This window comes from Mesocricetus auratus, unplaced genomic scaffold (genome assembly GCF_017639785.1).
Source record: "Mesocricetus auratus isolate SY011 unplaced genomic scaffold, BCM_Maur_2.0 Super-Scaffold_100021, whole genome shotgun sequence".
Classification (NCBI taxonomy): domain Eukaryota; kingdom Metazoa; phylum Chordata; class Mammalia; order Rodentia; family Cricetidae; genus Mesocricetus; species Mesocricetus auratus.
In genome coordinates, this window is record NW_024429202.1 from 29893907 (window position 1) to 29915232 (window position 21326).

General features: G+C 47.4%; 1 protein-coding gene across 8 annotated transcripts in view; it reads right to left on the reverse strand.

Annotated features, from left to right (window-relative positions):
• Cracdl (CRACD like) overlaps positions 1-21326 on the reverse strand; it is a 120555-nt gene that overhangs the window by 16773 nt on the left and 82456 nt on the right. For all 8 annotated transcript variants that reach the window (XM_040729215.1, XM_040729213.1, XM_013117374.2 and 5 more), the window contains 5 exons: positions 16682-16850; positions 11045-11180; positions 10538-10699; positions 7758-7967; positions 1249-3367 (listed from right to left, as the gene is read on the reverse strand). In XM_040729215.1, coding sequence (XP_040585149.1) covers positions 1249-3367; positions 7758-7967; positions 10538-10699; positions 11045-11180; positions 16682-16850 — 2796 coding nt within the window. The remainder of the gene's footprint in view (positions 1-1248; positions 3368-7757; positions 7968-10537; positions 10700-11044; positions 11181-16681; positions 16851-21326) is intronic.

A 21326-nucleotide genomic window follows, 5' to 3' on the forward strand; every position in this document is an offset into this window, starting at 1 on the left:
AATAAAATTTGCTATGGAAAAGCTGTTGCTAAGGTCCCCAATCTCTCAGTTAAATGCATAAGTGTGTGTGTGTGTGTGTGTGTGTGTGCGAGAGAGAGACAAAGAGAGAGAGACTGAGAGACAGAGACAGAGAGAGAGAGAGACAGAGAGAGAGAGAGAGAGAGAGAGAGAGAGAGAGAGAGAGAGAGAGAGCACCACCAGTTGTATAGTTTTCCATTAATATCAAAAGCCTGCAGTGAGTGGCTTCTTTAATTGGGTTGCAGATACTCACTTCAACAGATTTCTTCTGATCTGGAACATCATAAATCAATCAAAGAGGGATACAAATCATCTATTTTGTCTCTGTTTGTCTTAAAGACAATTTCCTCTAAAGGTAATTAAATGGTGTCCCAAACCTAACATCATCTCCCTTAAGGGACGGGAAGTAATGACTGACCCTCTTATGACTCCAGTCACACACAGCATGATTTCCACGTGACGCCATGCTGCAGAGGCATGGTTAGGGGAAGGGAAGAAATTTTTCCTTGGGGGATAAGGTCAGAAGAACTTTCACAAACCAGAAGGAGATTAGCTTCAGGGAAAACCTGCACCAAAATTAACACCCACATTGTTGGCTTTCTGAGGCCAAAAGTAGAAGCATTTGCATTTCCCATTTAGAGCCTGGGAGTATCCTAAAAGATCAGTTTTTAGATTTCCTTACTATGTCTACACATACAATGTTTCTGTATTAACACAAAATCCTGGCATTTGGGTATCTATCTTATGTTCATTATATTACTGATTCCTTTAAAATATTTATTTTTATTTATGTGTATGGGTGTATATACATCTGTTTGCAGCATGTGCATGTGTGAGCCCAGCTGCCTGCAGAGGTTAGAAGAGGTATCAGAACCCATGAAGCTGGAGTTACAGGCAGTTCCTGTGAGCCACTAGATGCGGGTGCTGGGAACCAAACTCCAGTCCTCTTCCAGAGGGGCAAGTTCTTAATCACTGAGCCATCAGGCTAGTCCCACCACTCTGGTGCTGGTGACTGAACCCTTGGCCTGTGCAGACACGAGTGACAGCCTCGCCTTCCTAGCTCTCAAACATGTCAGCGGTGCTAAGAAAATTTGACCTTTTCTTCCATTTCTCTTTGTACTAAAGTCTGTGCCTGTTTTTACAGATTTCATGAGCATCCCTGCAACACATTCCAGCAAACAGTGTGTTGCTGAGCCATCTATTCCCAATAGCAATTTGGAGGTCTCTTACCAGCTCCCGGGTGGGGTAACTTCTCCTTCCTGGACTCGGGAGGCAGGATGACCGGTATAAGTCTCTCAGACTCCCCAGGGCTGGCATCCAGGCCTGCGGGTGGGTATGGCAGGGTGAGGCTCTGCAGGAGTGGTTTCCTGGGCAGGGGTGGCTTGGTACTGGGCTGTTCAGGAGACCTGGACTTCCCTTTCCCTTGCCCATTGGGGAACCTGGAACTTCGCAGTGCGGGGGCAGCCCCGGCATGGCTCTGTTCGTCCTTGGGGAGTACAGTCAGGCCTCCTCTCTCCAACCTGACTTCAGCGCTGTACCTCTTAATGGCTTTGGCCTCTTGGGCAGAGCCGTCTCTGTACTTGAGCGAGAGCGAGGTGGACCGTAGCTTGACTGGGAAGGGGCTTTGGTCCCCACCAGGGGCTGGCTCTTTCACGGTGGAAGCACACGGATCAGCATCCTGGAGGCTCCTGCCCGGTCCTGCCTGGCCAGCCCCCATGTCCCCTGAATCTTGAGAGTCACCACCCACTGCCTTCTTGCCTTGGGGCTCTGGCAGCACCTGGACGTCATCAAGAGCTGCCTCACTCTTCCAGGCAAGGCCACTCCGTAGCAAGGGTGCTCGCCCCCCTGCAGGCACATGCGCAGAATGCTCCAGAAGGCGAGAGCTGCTCGCACGGGCACGTGCCCTGCTCGAGGTCACCGAGAACCTCTTAACACTGCGCTGTGGCTCAGTACTCCGCTCGCTCTTCCTCCCCAGGGTTGCCTTCTCTGGACCCCCTGATGTTGCAGCCTGTGCAGGCCTGGTGCGGGCCGGGGGCACAATTGCTCTGTCCTGGACTCCGGGGTTGGGCTCTTTCATAGGAGGCTCCGCGGGGGACCCACCTAAGGCCAAGGCCTTGTGCTTCAGGCAGCTCTTGGGTACTGGAGGGCTCGGGGAAGGGGTTGTGGAGGACTCTATCCCTGCTGCCTCAGGCCTGGGTGCCACTGGGGTCAGCTCCTCCTCCTTCTGGACACTTTGGTCCTGTCTCTCTGTATCTGAAGGTGTCTCGAAGTTGTTGTCAGTGACAGTCTCCGGGGGCGGTGCCTCTCCCTTTGGAAGTATTATGTCCCTCCTGGGAGGTTCCGTGATCCCTTTAGTGGGTGCCATGTCTCCCTTGGAAGACATGTCTCTCGCTGGGGGTGCCATGATCCTCTTGGGAGGCGCAGTGTCACCCTTGGAAGGTGACACGTCTCTCTCTGGTGGTGACATGTCTCTCTCAGGAGGTGCCATATCTCCCTCGGAAGGTGATAAGTCTGTCTCTGGAGGTGCCATGATTCTCTTGGGAGGCACAGTGTCACCCTTGGAAGGTGACACGTCTCTCTCTGGAGGTTCCACGATCCTCTTGGGAGGCGCCACATCTCCCTTGGGAGGTGACAAGTCTGTTTCTGGAGGTGATGTGTCTCTCTCAGGAGGTGCCATGATACTCTTGGGAGGTGCAATGTCACCCTTGGAAGGTGACTCGTCTCTAACTGGTGGTGCCATGGCCTCCTTGAGCAGTGTATCTCCTTCCGGAGGTGTTATGCCCTCTTTGAAAGGTATGGCCTCCCCTTCACGAAGTGTTGTGTCTCCCTTGTGATGTGTGGGATCCTCCTTGGAAGGAGCCATGCCTCCCTCAGAGACATCGGATAGTGGAGTTTCCACATCTCCAGAACCACCACCGACCTCCTTAGATGTGCTCTCCACTAGGGGACACAGGCCTCCAGGGGACAGCTCTTCCTTCTGGATTTCACTGTGGGGAATATGGCACGGAGAACCTTCTGGCAGAGGTGGGGTCTCCATCTCTGAGACGGCCATGGGCTCAGCAACCTCTGGCGTTGCCCGGTGGCTTGAGGGTTCCTCTCCAGGAGACCCTCCCTCTTCCATGCTGGCACTGACAGCTGTGCTGTGCTGTAGGCGAGCGCGCCTGGCACAGGCCCCTCCAGGCAGCAGCAAGGCTGCAGGTCCCCCAAGCTCAGGCCTTCTGCCCAGCATCAAATCCCGCTGCCCAGCACCGGGGCCCTCGTCTATGCTGAACTGGAATAACCGTTTCTCTTCGTATTCTTCCTCCTCCAGGGTCCATGACAGATCACTCAGGGACTCAGACTGTGCCCTCTAGGAGAAGCAGAGGTGAGAGACATCAACACAGCGGCAAATATTAGATAGATAGCCTGTCACTTCTTTGCTTCCTCTGAGACTAAGGGAGGGTTAGGAAACACAATAGCCCACAAAGGCTGATACTGAAGGAGGTATCTTCAGCTGCCCTTATGAGTTCACAAGGCACCTGGTCCATAAACTCAGAAGACCCACACCAGCCAGGCCCTTAGTGTAAATGCAACCCATGCTGCCAGATATGTTATCACACACCTTTAATCCCAGCACTAGGGAGGCAGAGACAGACAGATCTCCATGAGTTTGAGGTCAGGTAGCCTGGTCTATATATTGAGTTCTAGGCCAGCTAGAGCTATACAGTGAGATCCTTTCTTTAAAAAATGTAGCTCATATGTCCAAGCCACAAAACAAATGGTGTCTGCCTGCCTAGAGCCAAACAGAGGGACTAGGACCAACACAGAGCAACTGTCTGTCCTGCTTAGTGTTCTTCATTAACTTCGTTTCAAGCTAGATTTATCTGAGTGAGGAATGGACTCCCATTGTCTTTTTGTACTTGGAGAGCCAGGAGTCCAAAGGCCTGGAAACGCTGGTCAAGACTGAACTAACTGACTGTTAATAGAAATCCCAGGTGAAAAGGCATTGCTCTCAGGGGTTGTACCCTCATTGAGAAACCAGATAGTTTTCTTTGAAAAGTTATTTGTATCAAGTCAAACACGGAAAGTTGCGAACCACAGGATAAAATCCAAAAAATTCAGTCTTAAGTTCTCTGGTCTTATGTTTATGTCAAGCAGGGCTCTACCCCTGTGCCAGATGCTGCCTCCTGCTCTGTACTTCCAGGACACTCTACCAGCACCTGCCGGACCCTCTCAGTCTTTACTCCCTGTAGATAGATAACTTGCCTAAGCTAATGACGCTTCCTTCTCTGGCTCTCTGATGCACCTGGTACCCTACACTGCCTTGTGGCATTTTTCTTCTGAAAGGTCTCTGGAATTCAAATGCTGGCCTGGCTTCCTCCTTGTTGACACACACTCAATTCCTCCTCTCAGGAAGAAAATGAAAATCAAGGCAGACGCAGATCACGCAAAATCGGCGTGTGAAAATGATTCAACTGTTAAGGGTCCTGTGGTTGATTATTGCAAAATGTTCATGACACCGACCCTTGGGAGTCATTCAGGCTGTTGTATTACACAGTGCTGTCTTGTTTTCAAAGGTAGGAAATATGATCTTGCGTACAACGGAGTTGGCTCTTGTTGCTGATATTTTATTTTTATCTCTGTGATGCTAGGGATCAAATCCAGGGCCTTGTGCATCGAGGCAAGTGCTCTAACCCGGGCTATATCCCCAACGGTTATTATTATTTTTTAAACATTTTCCAGCTGGCATTTGCTTGATAAAGATCACAAAAAGGTCTGGGATTTCTGTGACCATACCTAAGCTAATTTTTGCCAAAATGCACAATTGTCTTCTTTTGGATTTCAAAAGAAATCTATACAACATTCTGAGGTTCTTGACTTGGTCGTGTCATTGGCTTTTTGCCACTCTAGGAAATTATTGATGTGGAGGGCTCAGTGGGACATGGGTCATGACTTGAAACCATCAATCACAGAACCCAGACCAATTCAGCAGACAGCTGGGGACCCAGTCTGGCTAGAGCACCTTCCAGCACATCTACTGGCAGCTACATCCCCAACGGTTCCTATAGGGGGATATTGTAGGACGAAGGCTAGTGTGGGGGTATACTCTTCAGAGGGGGGAAATCGGATTCCGAGGAGAGCCCAAACAGTAGAAAGGCAGCTTCTGTGTAGCCTAGGACCTCTGGCTAGCTGCGTCAGGCAGAAACTCAGTCTCCCCATGACTGCCAGGGTGCACTATGCCTACTCCATCTAGGCAATCTCCTTGGCATTTCCTCCTCTGTGGTTTCACAGTGGTTTGGCACTCTGAAAACATCCCAAGGAAACAGAAATGCCCAGCCTGTACCAAGATGGAGAGTCGATTGAGGCTAGCAGTATCAGCAGGCCAGGGAGCAAGCTCCATGGAGCAGTGTGCAGTAATCCTGGGCAGGTGACCTGCCAACCCATGAGCAGCACAGGGGGCTGAGAGGAGGCATCTGTCTCTGCCTGAACTCTGGGGCATGCATTTGGCAGCTCTTCCAGCCACCAGACCAATCTCAGTGCTCCTGTTAACGTGGAGTTGACAACATCCCTAACCCTGGCACTGCCTGGCTGGGCCCGAGGACCGAGTGGTGTAAGATGCAGGTATTCTGCTCTAACTTCATTTAGAATCATACCCACAGCATGGTTCTGCTAGCATGGCTGGCAGTGTAAAACACTGAGGCAGTGACCGGCAGCTATCTCTCCCAACTTCTGCTGAGGTGAGGGCCGCGGGGATCAGCCAAATATTTTTCAGCTTTGTAATAAGTATCAGCCTTGATAGCCACGGTTTCACTTACAAAATAGAGTTTTTTCTTTCAATAACAATTCTTTTTATTCTTTTTCCCCTTGTTTTGCCTTTCCCATTTGTGTGTGTATTTGCATGTGTGTGAGGTGTCCATGTGTGTCTGTGTATGTTTGCACATATGTGGATACACTGTATGGATGCATATGTATATAGGTGCCTGTGTATGCAATGTTTGGAATCATCCTCAATCCATCTTCCACCTCATTTATTGAGGCAGGGCCTCTCAATCAAATCCAGAGCTCACTGATATGGTTAGTTTCATAAGCCAGCTTGCTCTGGGCTAGAACTACAGGGGGGTTGCCATGTACACACAACATTTACTTGGGTCCTGGGGATCTGAACTCTGGTACTTATACTTACATGACAACTACTGAGCCATCTCTCTAACCCTTACCCCCCCCCCCCGTTTTGTTGCTCTAGAGCTTATACAAGACTCAGAGCCTTAATACCATGGAGTAGAGATTTACAACATGTCGACACAGCTGAGAATACCCTAGCAAGGACAGCAGCATGGATTAGAAGGGATGGCTGTGGGAGCTCTGTATGTTCAGACTTTGAGGGAGACAGAGAAAGCAGTCTCACAGGCTATGGGGATCAAAAGAGAAGGAAAGGTAGGCTTTGCTGTGGAGTGGAGCCCAAAGAATCATCAGGTCCCCGCAGAAGTGCCCTGTGGCTGATTGGCAGCTGAAGGGGCAGCTGCCCCTTGTCAGTGGAGTAAGAGAGCTCCGGACAGCCTGATCTGAGGCAGGAGGAGGGCCTCTGTGGGAAGAAGAGGCTCAGGAACCAGAGCAAGGTGACTTGAATACCGATGGGCAGACACACCGGCAGCACAGCTCCTGAAGTGAACCAAGGGGCGGCGGTGACCACCAGGAAAGTGTAGACACACCTCCTGAGAACTTGAGAGAGCCACACCTGCTCTCTGCCAAGCAGGGAAGGGGAGAAGGGAGGGGAGAAACAAGGAGCTTAAATTAAGGATCAACTGGGCTTCCACGTTTTCCCACGCTGACTTCCATCAGCATTTCATTGTCATTATTTTACAGAATGGTATTCCATGATGAAGGCAAGTTCAAAGCTAAAGGAAGGTGCGGCAGCAATGTTGGGGTGGGGAGGTAAGAAGGGTTGCTACTTAGCGCCATTCCACATGAGTTCAGGCAGGTCTGGAGTTCCCAGAGTTCACCAAGTTCCCACAGCATGTGGCTCTATATACTCACTGGACACACCAAACCGATCCACGTGCCCTGGTGGCACATTAATCTGAAGGGACCCCCGCAACCCCGCCTCCACCACCCCTTCCTTCCCCACCGCCCCCTCCCCCCACCGCCGCTGCATCTTCTTCCAGCACTGATTCCTGATAAAGTCAACCCTGTCAGCCTGCATTTGCAAAGCACCTCCCACACGCCAAACAGAAAACTCACTCTCTCCAGGAAGTTCCTGAAACCCAAATGGGCCCCGCCGCTGGTCTCCAGCTGATATGCCTAGCTTGTCATGAAATCTTCCCTAACTGCAATTGTGTCTTGAGGAAAGGACAGGGAAGATGTTACTCACAAGTCCTTCTCAGTGTGCGTCATTCTCCTTGGCCACACTTGTCCTGCCCCCTGCCCCCTGCCCTCTGCCCCTCACCTTCTCTAGAGCTGAGGCATCTAAGCCCAGTCAAGTTAAGAGAGTCCGGGAATGGACAGTGTCAGGTTTGGCACATGGCACAGTGGATTCTTGGTGTTTGTAGAGTGAACACATGCATGCAACTATTAATGTCTGAATAGGGTGTTTATGCAAAAGAGATGTACCCGGTGCAAGGTACAAAAGATGAGCAAGACTAGCATCCACAGTGTTGTTTTATCCACCATGGAGCTGCTCAGAAGTGCTAGGCAGCTAGGCAGCGGGTGGGACTATCAAGCCTGCCCATCCCATCCCTACACAGAGGAGGAAGGCTGATTACCGACGACAGTCGCCTCATTTTACTTGATCGTTGGTTGCGGGGCTTAACCAGGAGCTTATGTTTAGCTGCAGAGTTGTCCAGGCAGGAGGAGAATTCTGGAGGGTGGCTGAAGTCAGCCACAGGTGCCAGGCTGCCATCCAAAGTCCGAGAGGAGACAGTGGCATCACTCATGTGGTCAGGAGACTGTGGCCGCGATGAGGACACTAAGATCTTCATGGTACAAAGAACAAACACACCGAGCATTAATTTAGTGACAAAGGGTGGAGACTGTTGTCTTACCAACTCCCCTTTGGTGTGCTTTTGTGCTATCTTTGGGCTGTACCTGGGAAAGAATATTTTCAATTGGCTCTTGGCAGAGAATGTTTTAGAAGATCCCTTTAGAGCAAATGGCTGGGAGCCAACCCTAAGACCACATGAACTGGGTTTTTTTTTTTAAAGATTTATTTATTTATTATGAATGGAACACCCTGCCTCCATGTATGCCTGCAGGCCAGAAGAGGGCACCAGATCTCATTATGGATGGTTGTGAGCCACCATGTGGTTGCTGGGAATTGAACTCAGGACCTCTGGAAGAGCAGTTGGTGCTCTTAACCTCTGAGCCATTTCTCCAGCCCCCAAACTGGGTTCTTCAACAGGAAGACTTTCCATAGCTACATTCACCCACAAAACAAACTGGCCCAGTGTCTCCAGGGATGCGGCCCAGCGGTGAGATCTCAGGGGCACAGGTCACAGGAAGCACTAAGCCCCTGCTCAGTCCTTCTGGTGCTTTCTTTGTTCATTCTAAAGGGTCTCTGCAGCCTCTCAGGGAGCCTGGCTTCCAGGTATAGCATGGTGAGCCACAGACATGCTTACACCTCTGTGGGGAGGAAATGCATTGGTGGGTGGGGTGGGGTGGGGTGGGGTGGGGTGAGGGTGGGGGTGCGCCTCTGGTAGCCATGTGGAAGAATGAGAGAAACACCTAAAACACCACCCTCCACTGAATACAGTAAGTCACTTCTTGGAGTGCTGGTTGTCCTGCAAAGGTGTGTTTCATGACAAAGCACAGACGCCATAGCGCATGCACACTGCCCATATGAGGAGCAAGGCACACAGAGGGAATCTGGGGTGTGCTGGGCTTTGAGAGCATCCCTGCCACCTTTAAACAAGCAAGCAATCACAGATCAAAAAACCAAAACCAAAACCAAAAACCTGCCCGGTTCTATTGGTGCACTGAACTAATATTATGTACTTTTGTTTGCTCGCTTGTTGGGATGCGGTCTCTTGATGTAGCCCTGACTGTATTGGAACTCAATATATAGACCAGGATGGCCTTGAACTTACAGAGATCTGCCTGCTTCTGCCTCTCCATTTTGGTTTTCTATGATGACAGTAGACTGGATATGCTATCTAATAACTGATAAAAAGCCTTAGACTTCATTTTAAGAGGAATAAAAGATTAGGTTAGTGCTGGCCCAGCACAGGTTGCCCCCATTTGGCTAATTAAAATCTGTGCACTACAGTGTCGATCAAGTTTGGAGTTGAGCTGCTCCTCCTGCCCGATCCAGCGAATTGCAGACAAAATCAGCTGCCATGGAGCCACAGGCTCAAGGGATACAGGAAGGAGGAAAAAGTCAAAGATGAGTCAGCAACAGGTCACTTCCAACAGGAATCTCCTCACCACTGAGCCTGGCCCACACAGCCAAGGTAACCTGGAGCAGAGACAACGGAACTGTACACCAGAGTGTTCTACGGTGCTGACAGGTGCAATTTTAACTCTGCAGAGCAAGGCGCCAGGACAGACCACCTTCTCATCTTCTGGCCCTTCCTGAAGTTGGAGAGCAGGTGTAGGTAGCCTACTGTCCCTAGACCTAACTCTACAGTGAGCAGAGATATGTTCATCCTGAATTCTCTGGGCAACTCCATGTGAGATCCCAACCCTGGAGCTGACTTAAAATCAGCCCCATCACAGTCCTGATTTTTCATTAGTAATATTCTGGGAGCTCACAACTACGAACAAAATAACTAGTCTGTGTGCCAAAGTCCAGTGGTTACTGAATACAATTCCACCAAGCCAGAAGTGGTAACTATAGGTTCCTTGTAAACAATGCCCTGGCCAGATCCCACTATGGCCAAGGCAGGTGTGTTGCACAGCTTTCAAACATGAACTCTGCTCTTTATTTGTTTTTCAAGTGTCAATATAATTTGGATCCTTCCAATTCCATCTGCCCTCAGCAAGAAGGCTTATTAATATGTAGAAAATGGCTATCTGTTTTGTCATTTATATATGAATATGCTATATGAATATTAATGTTCTTACCATAAACTATGGCATCATGAGCATGCTTGGGTGTTTATTCATGAGATGGAGTCTATGGGGAGGGCAATATTTAGTCTCCAGTGACTGAGGTCAGACCCTGCTGATCAAACTGGGTTGCCTTGTTTCCCAGAGGGTCCCATGTGACTTGCCCAAATCAAGAGGCTCCTTTGGTTGTGACTGGGGCATAGAGCTGAATGCTAGTGTTTACTGTGCACTTTGGCCTCTGGCCAATGTCCTGATAGCAGGGAGATACAGAGGTAGCTAGTTCCTTTTCCAGCGGCATTCTGGATCTGGGCATTTGCTCAGACAAGACAAGGCACAGAGAAGATGGCATCAGAGTGACCACACAACCACACAGAATGATGGTACGGGGTCTCCCCCATTCGTGGAGACCTTGTGGGGAGACACGGAGGGCCTCCAGAGTTCTAGCCTCGATAACTGGCAAGGGTGGAGGGAAACGTTTGAGGGCACGGACTGCACTTGCCTTGATAGTGGTGCCTGGACCCACGTCGTGCAGCAGGGACATCTCTGGGGGGCTCCGGGGCAGTCCATCATCCTCAGAGCTCATACCAGTTTCCTCTGCCCTCTTGATAGGAATGCCTCCTGGAGGCGGTGGCCCCATTTTCACATTACATTGTATCTTCAACTGGATTGAAGGAGCAGCAGTCATTCTTAGTGTTTTCATCAATAATACCGAGCAGCAAGTCTCCCTGCTCTCTTCATTCATCCATTCATCCATTCATTCAGCAAATGACGTTGGCGCTCCTGCATGGTTCAGAGCACTGACCTGAATGAGTGCCTGTCCCCAGCCCTCACTGCTGTCCTCTTTATTCACCAAAAGCGCATGCAAACGTGACTAACTTGCCTGCCCCGAGGAGAGCTGTGAAGACCCTGTGACTCTGTTTTCAATCGCATCAAGTTGCTAAATTGAAATTACTTAGCAACTTCTGGATTAATACTGGACAAGTGACAGTGTCAAGCAAACGCTTACCTGCAGGGCCTTGATCCGGTCGCACACGTTTTCTTGGGAAAACACCCGCACAGGCCGAGCAGGGTCCTGTCCCGATTCGGGGAAGAAAATACTGTCGTGTGAGAGGGCACGGTTGCCCAAGGTGCTCCTGGATTCCCTAGGGTAAAAAGAGCCACTTGGAGCCTTTGTCCACCTCCGTCCCTGATCCTAGGGACTTAGAGGGAGTAAGGGGTTGAATGAATGACAAGTCCTCCCAAAAGCCCTCTGTCACGCATGGTTAGCAACTGTTCATTCATCCCTGCCACTGCCAAACACTAGTCAGAACATTCTACAGAGGGCATTTTCCTAAGACATTTGAAGGTTGTTGGAATTTTTTATTTTGATTGGTAGAAAAAACAAGGTTTGATGAGGTGTGAGGTCCAAGACAGCAAGCCTTAAAAAAGGGAAGGCTGGTGCTGCCTGGGTTCTGTGGGAATTTGTATCAGATGTCCTGGGAAGGTTGGGTCATGGACTAAGCTAATGTGCGGGCCCACCATACGCTGGAGGCTGCTGGCACAGCATCATCTCCCCACGATGGTCCAGATCACACATCTATGGCCAATTTGAAACAAGAAGCGCAAGTCTGTGGAGATGGGCCCCGTTTTATGACCGGGCATGCATAACCCATCACTGTGCTTGTGCCCAGAGCATGGAAGCCCGGCTCCAAGCCCAAGGACCTAATTTGGAACTGAAATCACAGGACACTCATAAAATGCTCTCAGAGGATGTGGGAATTAGCTGTCAGATTTTCCTAGCCTCCTAAATAATAGGTGGAAGGAGGTGACTGAGACCATAAGTTAAGGAAGGAAAGCCGCCTTGGCATGCTCGGGACATCTTGTGCACACCAACCCCACCGTCTTCCTTGGGTATCCTGTCCTCTATGGGGCACTGGGGACTTTGAGGTCTGGCCCGTTCCACTGCATATCTAACTGTGTTAATACACACACACACACACACACACACACACACACACACCAGGAAAGTGCTCTTCCACTGAGCACCTCAGCTCAAAGGTGTTTCCTCTCTACACTGCAATAGCAGGCTTGCAAGTGGAAATCCAGAGTGCCCAGATGGTGTAGCTTCGGAGTAGCCCAGAAAGCACACACTGACAGCAACTCTCAATTCACAGGTCATACACACACCTAGATTTACTCCCTACAGTCAACAGCCTGGGGCCACACCCTAGAAACCCCAACTACTGGCCAGACACCTCCAGTCCAGATGTAACTAGGAGTAGAGGCAGCAGGAAGAGGTCTCTGATACAGAGGAAAAACCTCAAGGGGTCACGGGCACGTGGTCGTTCGTTACTGCAATATCTATACAAAGGGAAGCAACACATGTGCCCTTCAGCGGGCGTCAAGTCAAATGAGCTACTGTGTGTCTGACGGAGGGCTAGGCAGGTGACTGAGAGAGGTGAGCTTCCCAGAGCACACCAAGTGAAGACAGAACACACGGGTACAGTGTGTCACACCAGCTGTGTTTGAGTGGAGGGTGGGCATACAGGCAAATATGTGTTGCGCACGTGCCTGCCAGTAATTAAAAACAAACAAACAAACTGGTACATGGAAGATTCATGAGAGTGGTTTCCTCAAGTGAGAAGGAAAAAACTAGATGGGGAAACAGAGTCAAAGGTACAGAGGTAACAACGTTTTCAGTTTTGTCTTTGGAACTATTTAATGTGTTACACAACAAGACACAAAAATCAATCAAAAAGGGAAGTCTCTATGACTAGGAAAACAAGAACAAAAAGGCCTAATTTTATGGCAGACATGATGGCACATGCTTGTAATTCCAGCACTGGGGAGGCAGAGGCAGGAGGATCATTGTGGAAGGAGAAAGAGAAGTAACTCCTCTATAGGAGGAAAACAGTCATTTTGTTAAAGTCCAAGTTTTTCAGTGTAACAGAAAACAATACAAAGAAAAAATAAAGTTCCATCTTTCCTGGAATTGGAAGTGTCAAAAGAGTGAATCGCTCAGACATCTCTTAAAAATAAACCCATTTCCTACTTCAACCCATGAGAGGTCTGATAGCCAACTAACAGTCGTGACCAGTGAATCACGACCACACTGTGATTTGAGACAACTTTACATTAAAAGGAAGGAAACATGGCTTTTGAAAGGGATCCAAGCCAGGAAATACCCAGCATTAGCCTGGAATCACTCACCACAGACATCTCAGAGCTGGCTGGGCTCATGACCAAAGAGCTAATCGGAAGTGACCCTTAATAGCCCAGAGCGAGACAATGAAAAAGACTGCTATGGGCCAGAGCAAATCAGACATATTCAAAATCAGTGTGTTTGGACTTGATACATGTGACAAGCTCAGTTGGTAGAGCGCTTGCCTACCGTGCACAAGGCCCTGGGTTCAATCTGCAGCATCACATGAAAACGGTTATGCTGCTGTACAGCTATTATCCCAACACTCTGAAGATGGAGGGAAGATAAAAAGTTCAGAGTTGTCCAGGCTGCGTTACATGAAATTCTGTCTAAATAAAATAAATCCATATTTTTAAAACCCACTGTGTTCACAATGATCCTTTAGTGAGGGGGGAAAAAACTAATTTTTTGGTCACTACGAAAAGGTGTGAAGGTATCAGGTACTACTCTTTGATTGGAGCAACCTCATTCTGGTTTTCCTGAATAGATTGTACTTCAGGCTATCGTGAAGTTGATAAAGGAAAGCTAACATTTTATTTTAGGTTTATTTAATTTATACATATAGGAGGGTTTGCCTACACATATATACAACATATGCATGCCTGGTGCCCATGGAGGTCACAAAAGGATATCAGATCTTTGAAACTGAAGTTACAAATGGTTGTGAGCCACCATGGAGGGGCTGGGCACCAAATCCATGTCCTCTGTAAGAGTACCAAGTGCTCAACCACCGAGCCGTCTCTCCAGTCCCTGATACAGGATAGTTCTTCATAGAAGGAACTCGGCTAGCAAAACGTAAAACGAAGGAAGGAACAGAAAGGCCACAGTTTTGCACTGAAGACATGCATAGGTCATCCACATGTTGAGAGCGTGAAGGTTGGGGTAGTATTGACACTGACCACTCAGGATTCAGTGCTCAGCTGCAGCATCAACAGAGTTGAGAGACCCAGAAAGTATGGGCCCCCTGAAGCTTTACTGGCAGTTCAAGCTCAGCGCGCCACTAGAGCACTGGTTCCCAACCCTCCTAATGCTGCGACCCTTTAATACAGTTCCTCACGTTGCAGGGACTGCCCCAACCAGAAAACTATTTTGGCTGCTGCTTCTAACTGTAACTTTGCTACTGTTATATTTTGCAAATATCTGATATGCAGGATATCTGATTTGTGACCCCAAGGGGTCGTGACCCACAGATTGAGAACGGTTGCTCTATTTCAACATGAAACTTCCACAGAATTGGGAGAACTCAAGTGTACCGAGAGCAGATGCAGAGGACAGCGTGTTCTGTAGGCCAAAGGACCCAGAGGGGGCTGTCACAGATGAAGCTAGAACCAAGACAGCCCCAGCACAGGAACTGGGCTGCCTGTGTCCTTGTGGAAGTTGCTGCAGAGGCTGGTGGCAGAGTCTCATAGAGACTAAAGAAAGGGTTTCTTCCTCAGTGCTGACCTTGAAAAATGTCATTGTTCATTCCGGGACCTCTAATGCTTATCTGTGTGTGTGTGTGTGTGTGTGTGTGTGTGTGTGTGTGTGCTCACGAGTTCATGGGAGTACAGGTGTCTGTAAGTGCAAGCAGGTGCCCATGGAGGTCAGAGGGGTTGAATCCTCCTGGAGATTGAATCTACCAACTCAGGTCCTCTGTGTAAGAAGGGTGCAATCTTAACTGCTGAGCTGTCTTTCCACTAGCGCCCCGCCATCTTTTCTTTCTTATTAAGGAATGTCAATCATGCTCATACAGGATGCTAGTCATAAACAGATATCAAAGGTCCTGTCCCCACTTTCCCTGGGTTCCTATGATAAGGAACATTTCCCCAGAGCCTGGCTCTCTGGCTACGCTCCTGTTTGTGCCTAGGCTTGTTTCTGAACACCAGGAGGTAGGGCAGGCATTAGAGGTCTCCTGGGGCTAGCCAGGACTACTTCTCCGGCACCATACAATTGTGCATGGTCTTACAAGGTACCCACGAGTCCAATCTGCTTTTAACTAGCTCGGGGAGGAGGGAGAGGAAAAAAAAAAATCAAACTCTGATTTTCCATCTTCAGTCATCTAGTGCCACCAAGTGGCCAGTGTAATTTCTCCGCCTCTAGAGACAGGCTGCCCTGTCCCTGTCTCTGGAACACTGCCATTCTTTCTGGCATTTTATCCTGAAATGAGAGTCAATGTTTAAGAGGCATTACAGGCTGCCCCCTCTTCTCTCCAGTTCAAAATATGACAGTGCGGGTAGCGGGGACAGGCGACATGACTGCACTGTGATGCAATACAAGCTAAAAAAATCAAAGTTTTGTCCGCGAGAGCTGCCCGCGTGGCCATCCCCGGTGTGTCTGAACTAACCACGCCCAGACAAGAAGAAGCCGTTTCTTCTGCATCTGCTGGCCCTGTTCTTTTTGATCAGTGCCCTTATTCGATCAGCCGTGTGAGCTCCCCACATTGTGTTTCCGGTCCTTGAGCATTCTTGGTTAAATTAAACCAGAGCCTGCATCCCAAATCCCAATCCTGCCCCTTCTGCTGTGTGATACTGGGCAGGTGGTTTACGGCTTATTTTGCTCATTTCTGTGATGGTTCATCGCATCATCTCATACAGCTACTGTGCACGTTATAAGTGTTTCTCTATCTGTCTCTCTCTTTCTCTCTCTGTCTCTCTGTCATTCTCTCTCTCTGTGTATTGGTCTCTCTCTCTCTCTCTCTCTCTCTCTCTCGTGTGTGTGTGTGTGTGTGTGTGTGTGTGTGTGTGTGTGTGTGTGTGTTGGGGGTAGCTTGCTACACACATGCCACAATGCTGAGGTGCATGTCAGAGGACAACCTCGGGTGGCAGGGTGGCAGTCCTTGCCTTCCAAATTGTTTGAGACAGGGCTGGTTGTTGTTCACCACTGTCCCAAGGAAGCTCACCCACAGGCTTCCGGGGATTCCTCTGTCTCTGTCTCCCATCTTGCTATGGGAGTTCTGGAATTACAGACCTACATGGAACCATCTCCTCACTGTGAACATGTTTTTTTTTATATTTTTAAAATTTTCTTTTATGCACATGAGTGATTTACCTGCATACATACGTGTGCCACATGCGTACGCCTAGCATCCTGAGAGGCACCGGATACCTCAGAATTGGAGAAATGGTTGTGAGCCATAATGTGGGTGCTGAGAACCAAACCCCAGTCCTCTGCAGGAGCAACACGTGCTCTTAACCACAGAGCCTCCTCTCCAGCCACAATCACTGTGAACTTTTAAATACTCATGGCACCCAGCGGGTAGCAACTACATAACCACGTCTCCCCCACCTTCCTCTATTCCTGTGTTTGAGGAGTTAATATGCTCACTGTGTACTGAGGCGCTCCTAAGGGCATCACCCAGGATGGGAGGAGGCTCAGGAACCTGACAGGTTACCAGGCACTGGAGAAAGAGTGCTGGACATCTCCTGTGCCCAACGTCCCTCCTCCTTGAGGCTCACAAGCCAGCTGCAGGTGACAGCCACTTACTCCAGCTCGTCTTCGGAGTCATAGCCCACTGGCCCCGACTCGATGGCGATGACCTCGCTCTTGGCCTGAGTCTGCTTCCAGGTGCTGTTTCCAGTGGACGAGGGTGACTCCTTTCTCTTCTTCTTCCCAAACAACTTCTTAAACGTTTTGAATTTGGATTTCTTCTTTCCTATACAGATGAAAACACACACACACACACACACACACACACACACACACACATACACACACACCAGATTAGCACAAGAAAGCAAAGACTCAAATACCACAGACAGAAGCACATGACCTATCAGGTCTGCCCCCGAAACAGATATTGGTTTATATCCTTTAAAACATTGAAGTTTTATGTGTATAGATGCTCTGCCTGTATGTCTGTGCTGGGCACCACACCCATGCACTGGCCAAAGAGATGCCAAGAGAGCATGGGCTCGCCGGGGACTGGAGTTATAGATGGTTTGTGCTGCCACGTGGGTGCTGGGATTCAAACGTGGGTCCTTTGCAAGAGCAGCCTGTGCTCTTAACCTCTGAGCCTTCTCTCCAGCCCCCTTGCTTATCATGAGGATATCAGTAAATGAGCCAAGACTGCATGATTAATAAATCAAAACCCAAAGTTTCCTCTCACCTGACACCATGTTCTTTATGTCCCTGGAATATACATACGATTTCACACATGACGTACACATTAGCATGCCAGATGAGGCAAAGGCTGTATGACAACCCAAGTTATTTTCTTTAAAAAAATACATTATTTTTAAGTTTTGTTTTAATTTTTAAAATGGTGTGTTGGGGTGGGTGAGAAAAACGAGCAAGCCGTGGCCATCCCTGTTGTGGAGAGGTTGTGTGCAGGCTGAGCTCCTTGAATGTCACCTTCATTCTTACCCATGGGGCCTATCCCATCCAGGAGCTCATGGTTTCACCAGGGCAGCCCCTTCCCTTCTGAGTATTTGTAAGACAGGACAGAAGGAGGAAACAGATTCAGAGAGTTCAAACATGCTGTGTGACATGGCAGAAGTTTGCTAAAACGGCCTAAGACCACTTTATCAGTAAGTTTAGAAGCGGAATTGATTTAAAATATAAGAGAGGGTCTTCCTAATTGTGTGAAAGTCACATGACTTTGCTGTCAGCAAGATTGGGGCAAATGGCTCTCCACAGGGGACAATTTTTTTGTGTTCAGTGGAAACTTCCTTTCACATCATGATATGTTTATCTTGTGTGCAGATGGTTCTCCATCCAGAGTTTACATTGAAAGACTCTCAGGAGGTCTTTGCATTTGATAGGGACACCACCTGGCCTTCCAATAGTCAACAAATTATTAAGCGTCCCCGGAGACCTGAACAAATAAACCACATCCCTGTCTTGACACCCAGGTGTGCTTAGGGCATGAACAGAGCGAGTAGGAGGTGGCCACAAAGAGCAGAGTGTGCTTTTTTTAAAGCCAACTGAAACCCCAGCTTCAGGCGAACTGGCACCCTCTTCTGGCGCCTGCAGGCACTGCATGTGTATGGACGCCTAAATCAGTCTAATTACATGTACCTAAAGAGTTAAATTGGCCATCTTGATTGTTTTGATTTCTCCCCCTCTTAGGCAACAGTAACAGGATTGATCCACTTCCCTACATCTTCAATCTGTTCCGTTGGGACTTATCTACACTTCAAAATTTCAAAAGTATTGGCAAAGGATGCTACTAAGACACTCTCCTGGGTGTGGCACCCACAGGATCTGTAGTAGTGCCTCCTTTACCATGTGTTACCTATCTGTCCTTCTTCCTTGGGCAACTGTACTGATGATGTGTGAAAAGAGTTAGGCTCTCCAGGGCTCCAGCGTGCGAGGGGAGCGCCTTACCACTGAGCAACACCCCCAGGCCCAATCTTGCTACTTTACCTTTTAAAGGGTCTTTCTAGGAGAGCCTAAATTTTTAAAACATTACCTGTTTTGCTAATAAATACATTTCAGGAAATAGTTCCCTCTAGATCTGTTAAGCTCTACACATTATAAGAGTCTGTATTTTCATTACTATTTGGTTAGAAGCATTTTCTGATTTCCATGACCAATCCTTTTTAGATCTGTGAGTTATACAGGAAGGCATGTCTTCATTTCCAAGCACGTGGCAACCTTCTATCTCTTTGTTACCAATTTCACTGTGGTGAGATAATGTACTCTGAATTTTGTTCTACTCAGCTTGGTTGTGATTTACTTTATGGTTTTACCATATTCCATAAACTTCCCAGAATGTGCAGGAAGCAATGTCTTTTCTTCTCTGTTTTAAAGATGGCAATTGCAGCACTGCCATCTTCTTTTTGTGTTTTTATTTCATACCTCTGCTAATTTTTAAAATAAATTCATCCTAACAACTTCAGAGGGAGTGAAATGGTTTTATTACCTTTCTTTGATTGTCAATCTCTATTTCATAGCTTCTAAGGGCCCATCTGTGGCAAACTTAGGTTTTTGACAATACTTTTGTTTCTCCCTCAATCCTGACATACATCCTTCTCAGGTTTAGCCTCCAAGATGGGTAGTTTTTTTTTTTTTATTGAGTGACAGTGTCATGGGTTTTACTGTATTGTTAGGAAATCAGCCACCACTTTTCCTTTGGCTCCTGTGAAGGTAATCAGCCACCACTTTTCCTTTGGCTCCTGTGAAGGTAACGCTCCCTTCCTTGGACTTTAGATTTTTTATTTGAATTTTGGCTTTCTACATCTTTCCCTTTGTACTTTTACTGCCCGTTAATTATCCCTCCTAGGAGTCACTGGGTTTCTTTTATTTATTTGATAAATTTATTTTTATTTAGGTGTATGTGTTTGTACAAACGCAGTGCCAGCAGAGGCCAGAAGAGGGTGCCAGGTGGCCTGGAGCTGGAGTTTCAGGTGACTTTGTGGGGAACTGAACTCAGGTCCTCTGCAAGGTTAACAAGTGTTCTTAACCACTGAACCATCTTTTCAGTCCTTTACTGGGCATCTTAAATCTGTGGACCAGGCTATTGCTTCTGTTAGATTTTTTTTAACAATCCTAGAAAATTCCTGGCATCACCTTTTCTCTGAGCCTGCATGAAAGTGTGCTGCAGGCTCTTCGGTGTGAATTAATGCTTCAGGTATCCCTTAGGTGTGAATGCATGCTTTAGGCTATCACCTGTGTGTGAATGCAAGCTTCAGGCTTTGACTTAGATGTGAATGCATGCTTCAGGCTATCGCTTAGCTCTGCCTTTGTCTTCTTTGCTGTTTCCCATCTTTTCATCATTACACTCTGCATTCAATAGGATTCCCTGTAATCTTGACCTGGTGCAATGCTCTTGATCTGAACACTGAGCTTTTACCAGTTATATTTTACTTTTAAAAAATCCACTTGTTTTTAAAATCTGCAATATCATTTAAACTATTTTAAATTATGGTAAAAATCATTCTGGCATCCGTATTGCAGCACGATGACTTCCTCAGTCCAGATGCAGAACCGATCTATACCATTTCCTCATCTTTACCTCATGTGGCTCCCTTAACATGCAGCCATTTAGGGATCTGCTCTTAGAGTTTTGGCTCAAGTCACAGTGTGTAGATCAGGTCAAGTGTGCAGTCTTTTGATTCTGGCTTTTTTCACGTAGAAACTCATTTACATTGTTATTAGACACCAATAGTCTGTTCCTTTTTATTGCTGAGTAGTATTCCCTTATAGATATATTTACTGATTGGTTGACTGGTCAACTGACTTTTGGCAGACACAAATAAAGTCACTTTTGGTTTTTGTGTAAACATAAGTTTTCATTGTCCTTTGGTCAATACTCCACTGTAGGGATGTGTGCGCTTAACTTTGCAAGAAACTGCCAAAATGTCTCTCCTTTTAAAATTTTTTACTTATTATGTATTTATGTATGTATTTATTTATTTTTTGAGACAGGATTTTCCTGTGTAACAGCTCTGGCTGTCCTGGAACTCACTCTGTAGACCAGACTGGCCTTGAACTCACAGAGAGCCGCCTGCCTCTGCCTTGGCTGTGATAGCGCTGGGATTAAAAGCTGTGTGCCACTACCACATGGCCCACCAAAATGTCTTTCAAAGTGGTTATATCATTTTGTATTCTACAAGAAAAGCAACATGATCAGTACTTTTCAGGCTTTTTTTTAGTTTTAAAGCTATGGTTTTAATTTGTATCACCTAATAAATAAAGATGCAGTCATTTGTTCATATTCTTAGGTAAAGCATCTTTATAAGTCCATGTCTAAATTTAAAAACAAATTAGGCTTGTTATTATTATTATTAATTACTATTTTACCTCACATAGTTCCAAATGTTTGCTGTGTTTTTTAAACCAGGATGATTTATAGTTTTCCCAATCCTATATTTTTTTTACTTAATAGTGGTTTTTTAAATTTTTTTGCAGAGAAAAGGTTTTAAATTTTGATGAAGTTCCATTCATAAAGTTATCTTTTATGGATTAAGGTGCCGAATCTAAAAACTCTGTTGTAACTGTAGGCAAGCAATATTTTCTTCTCCTTGTAAAGGGTTAGAGTCTTACATGTGTGTTTGTAGCACGCTTTGAGTTGTTTTGAATCATCTGAGGATCGATGGTACTTTTTGCTTTCTTTCTCTGTTTCTCTCCTTCCTGCTCTCCCTTTTCTTTCTTCTGTTACTAATTTTATTTTGTCTTATGTATATGA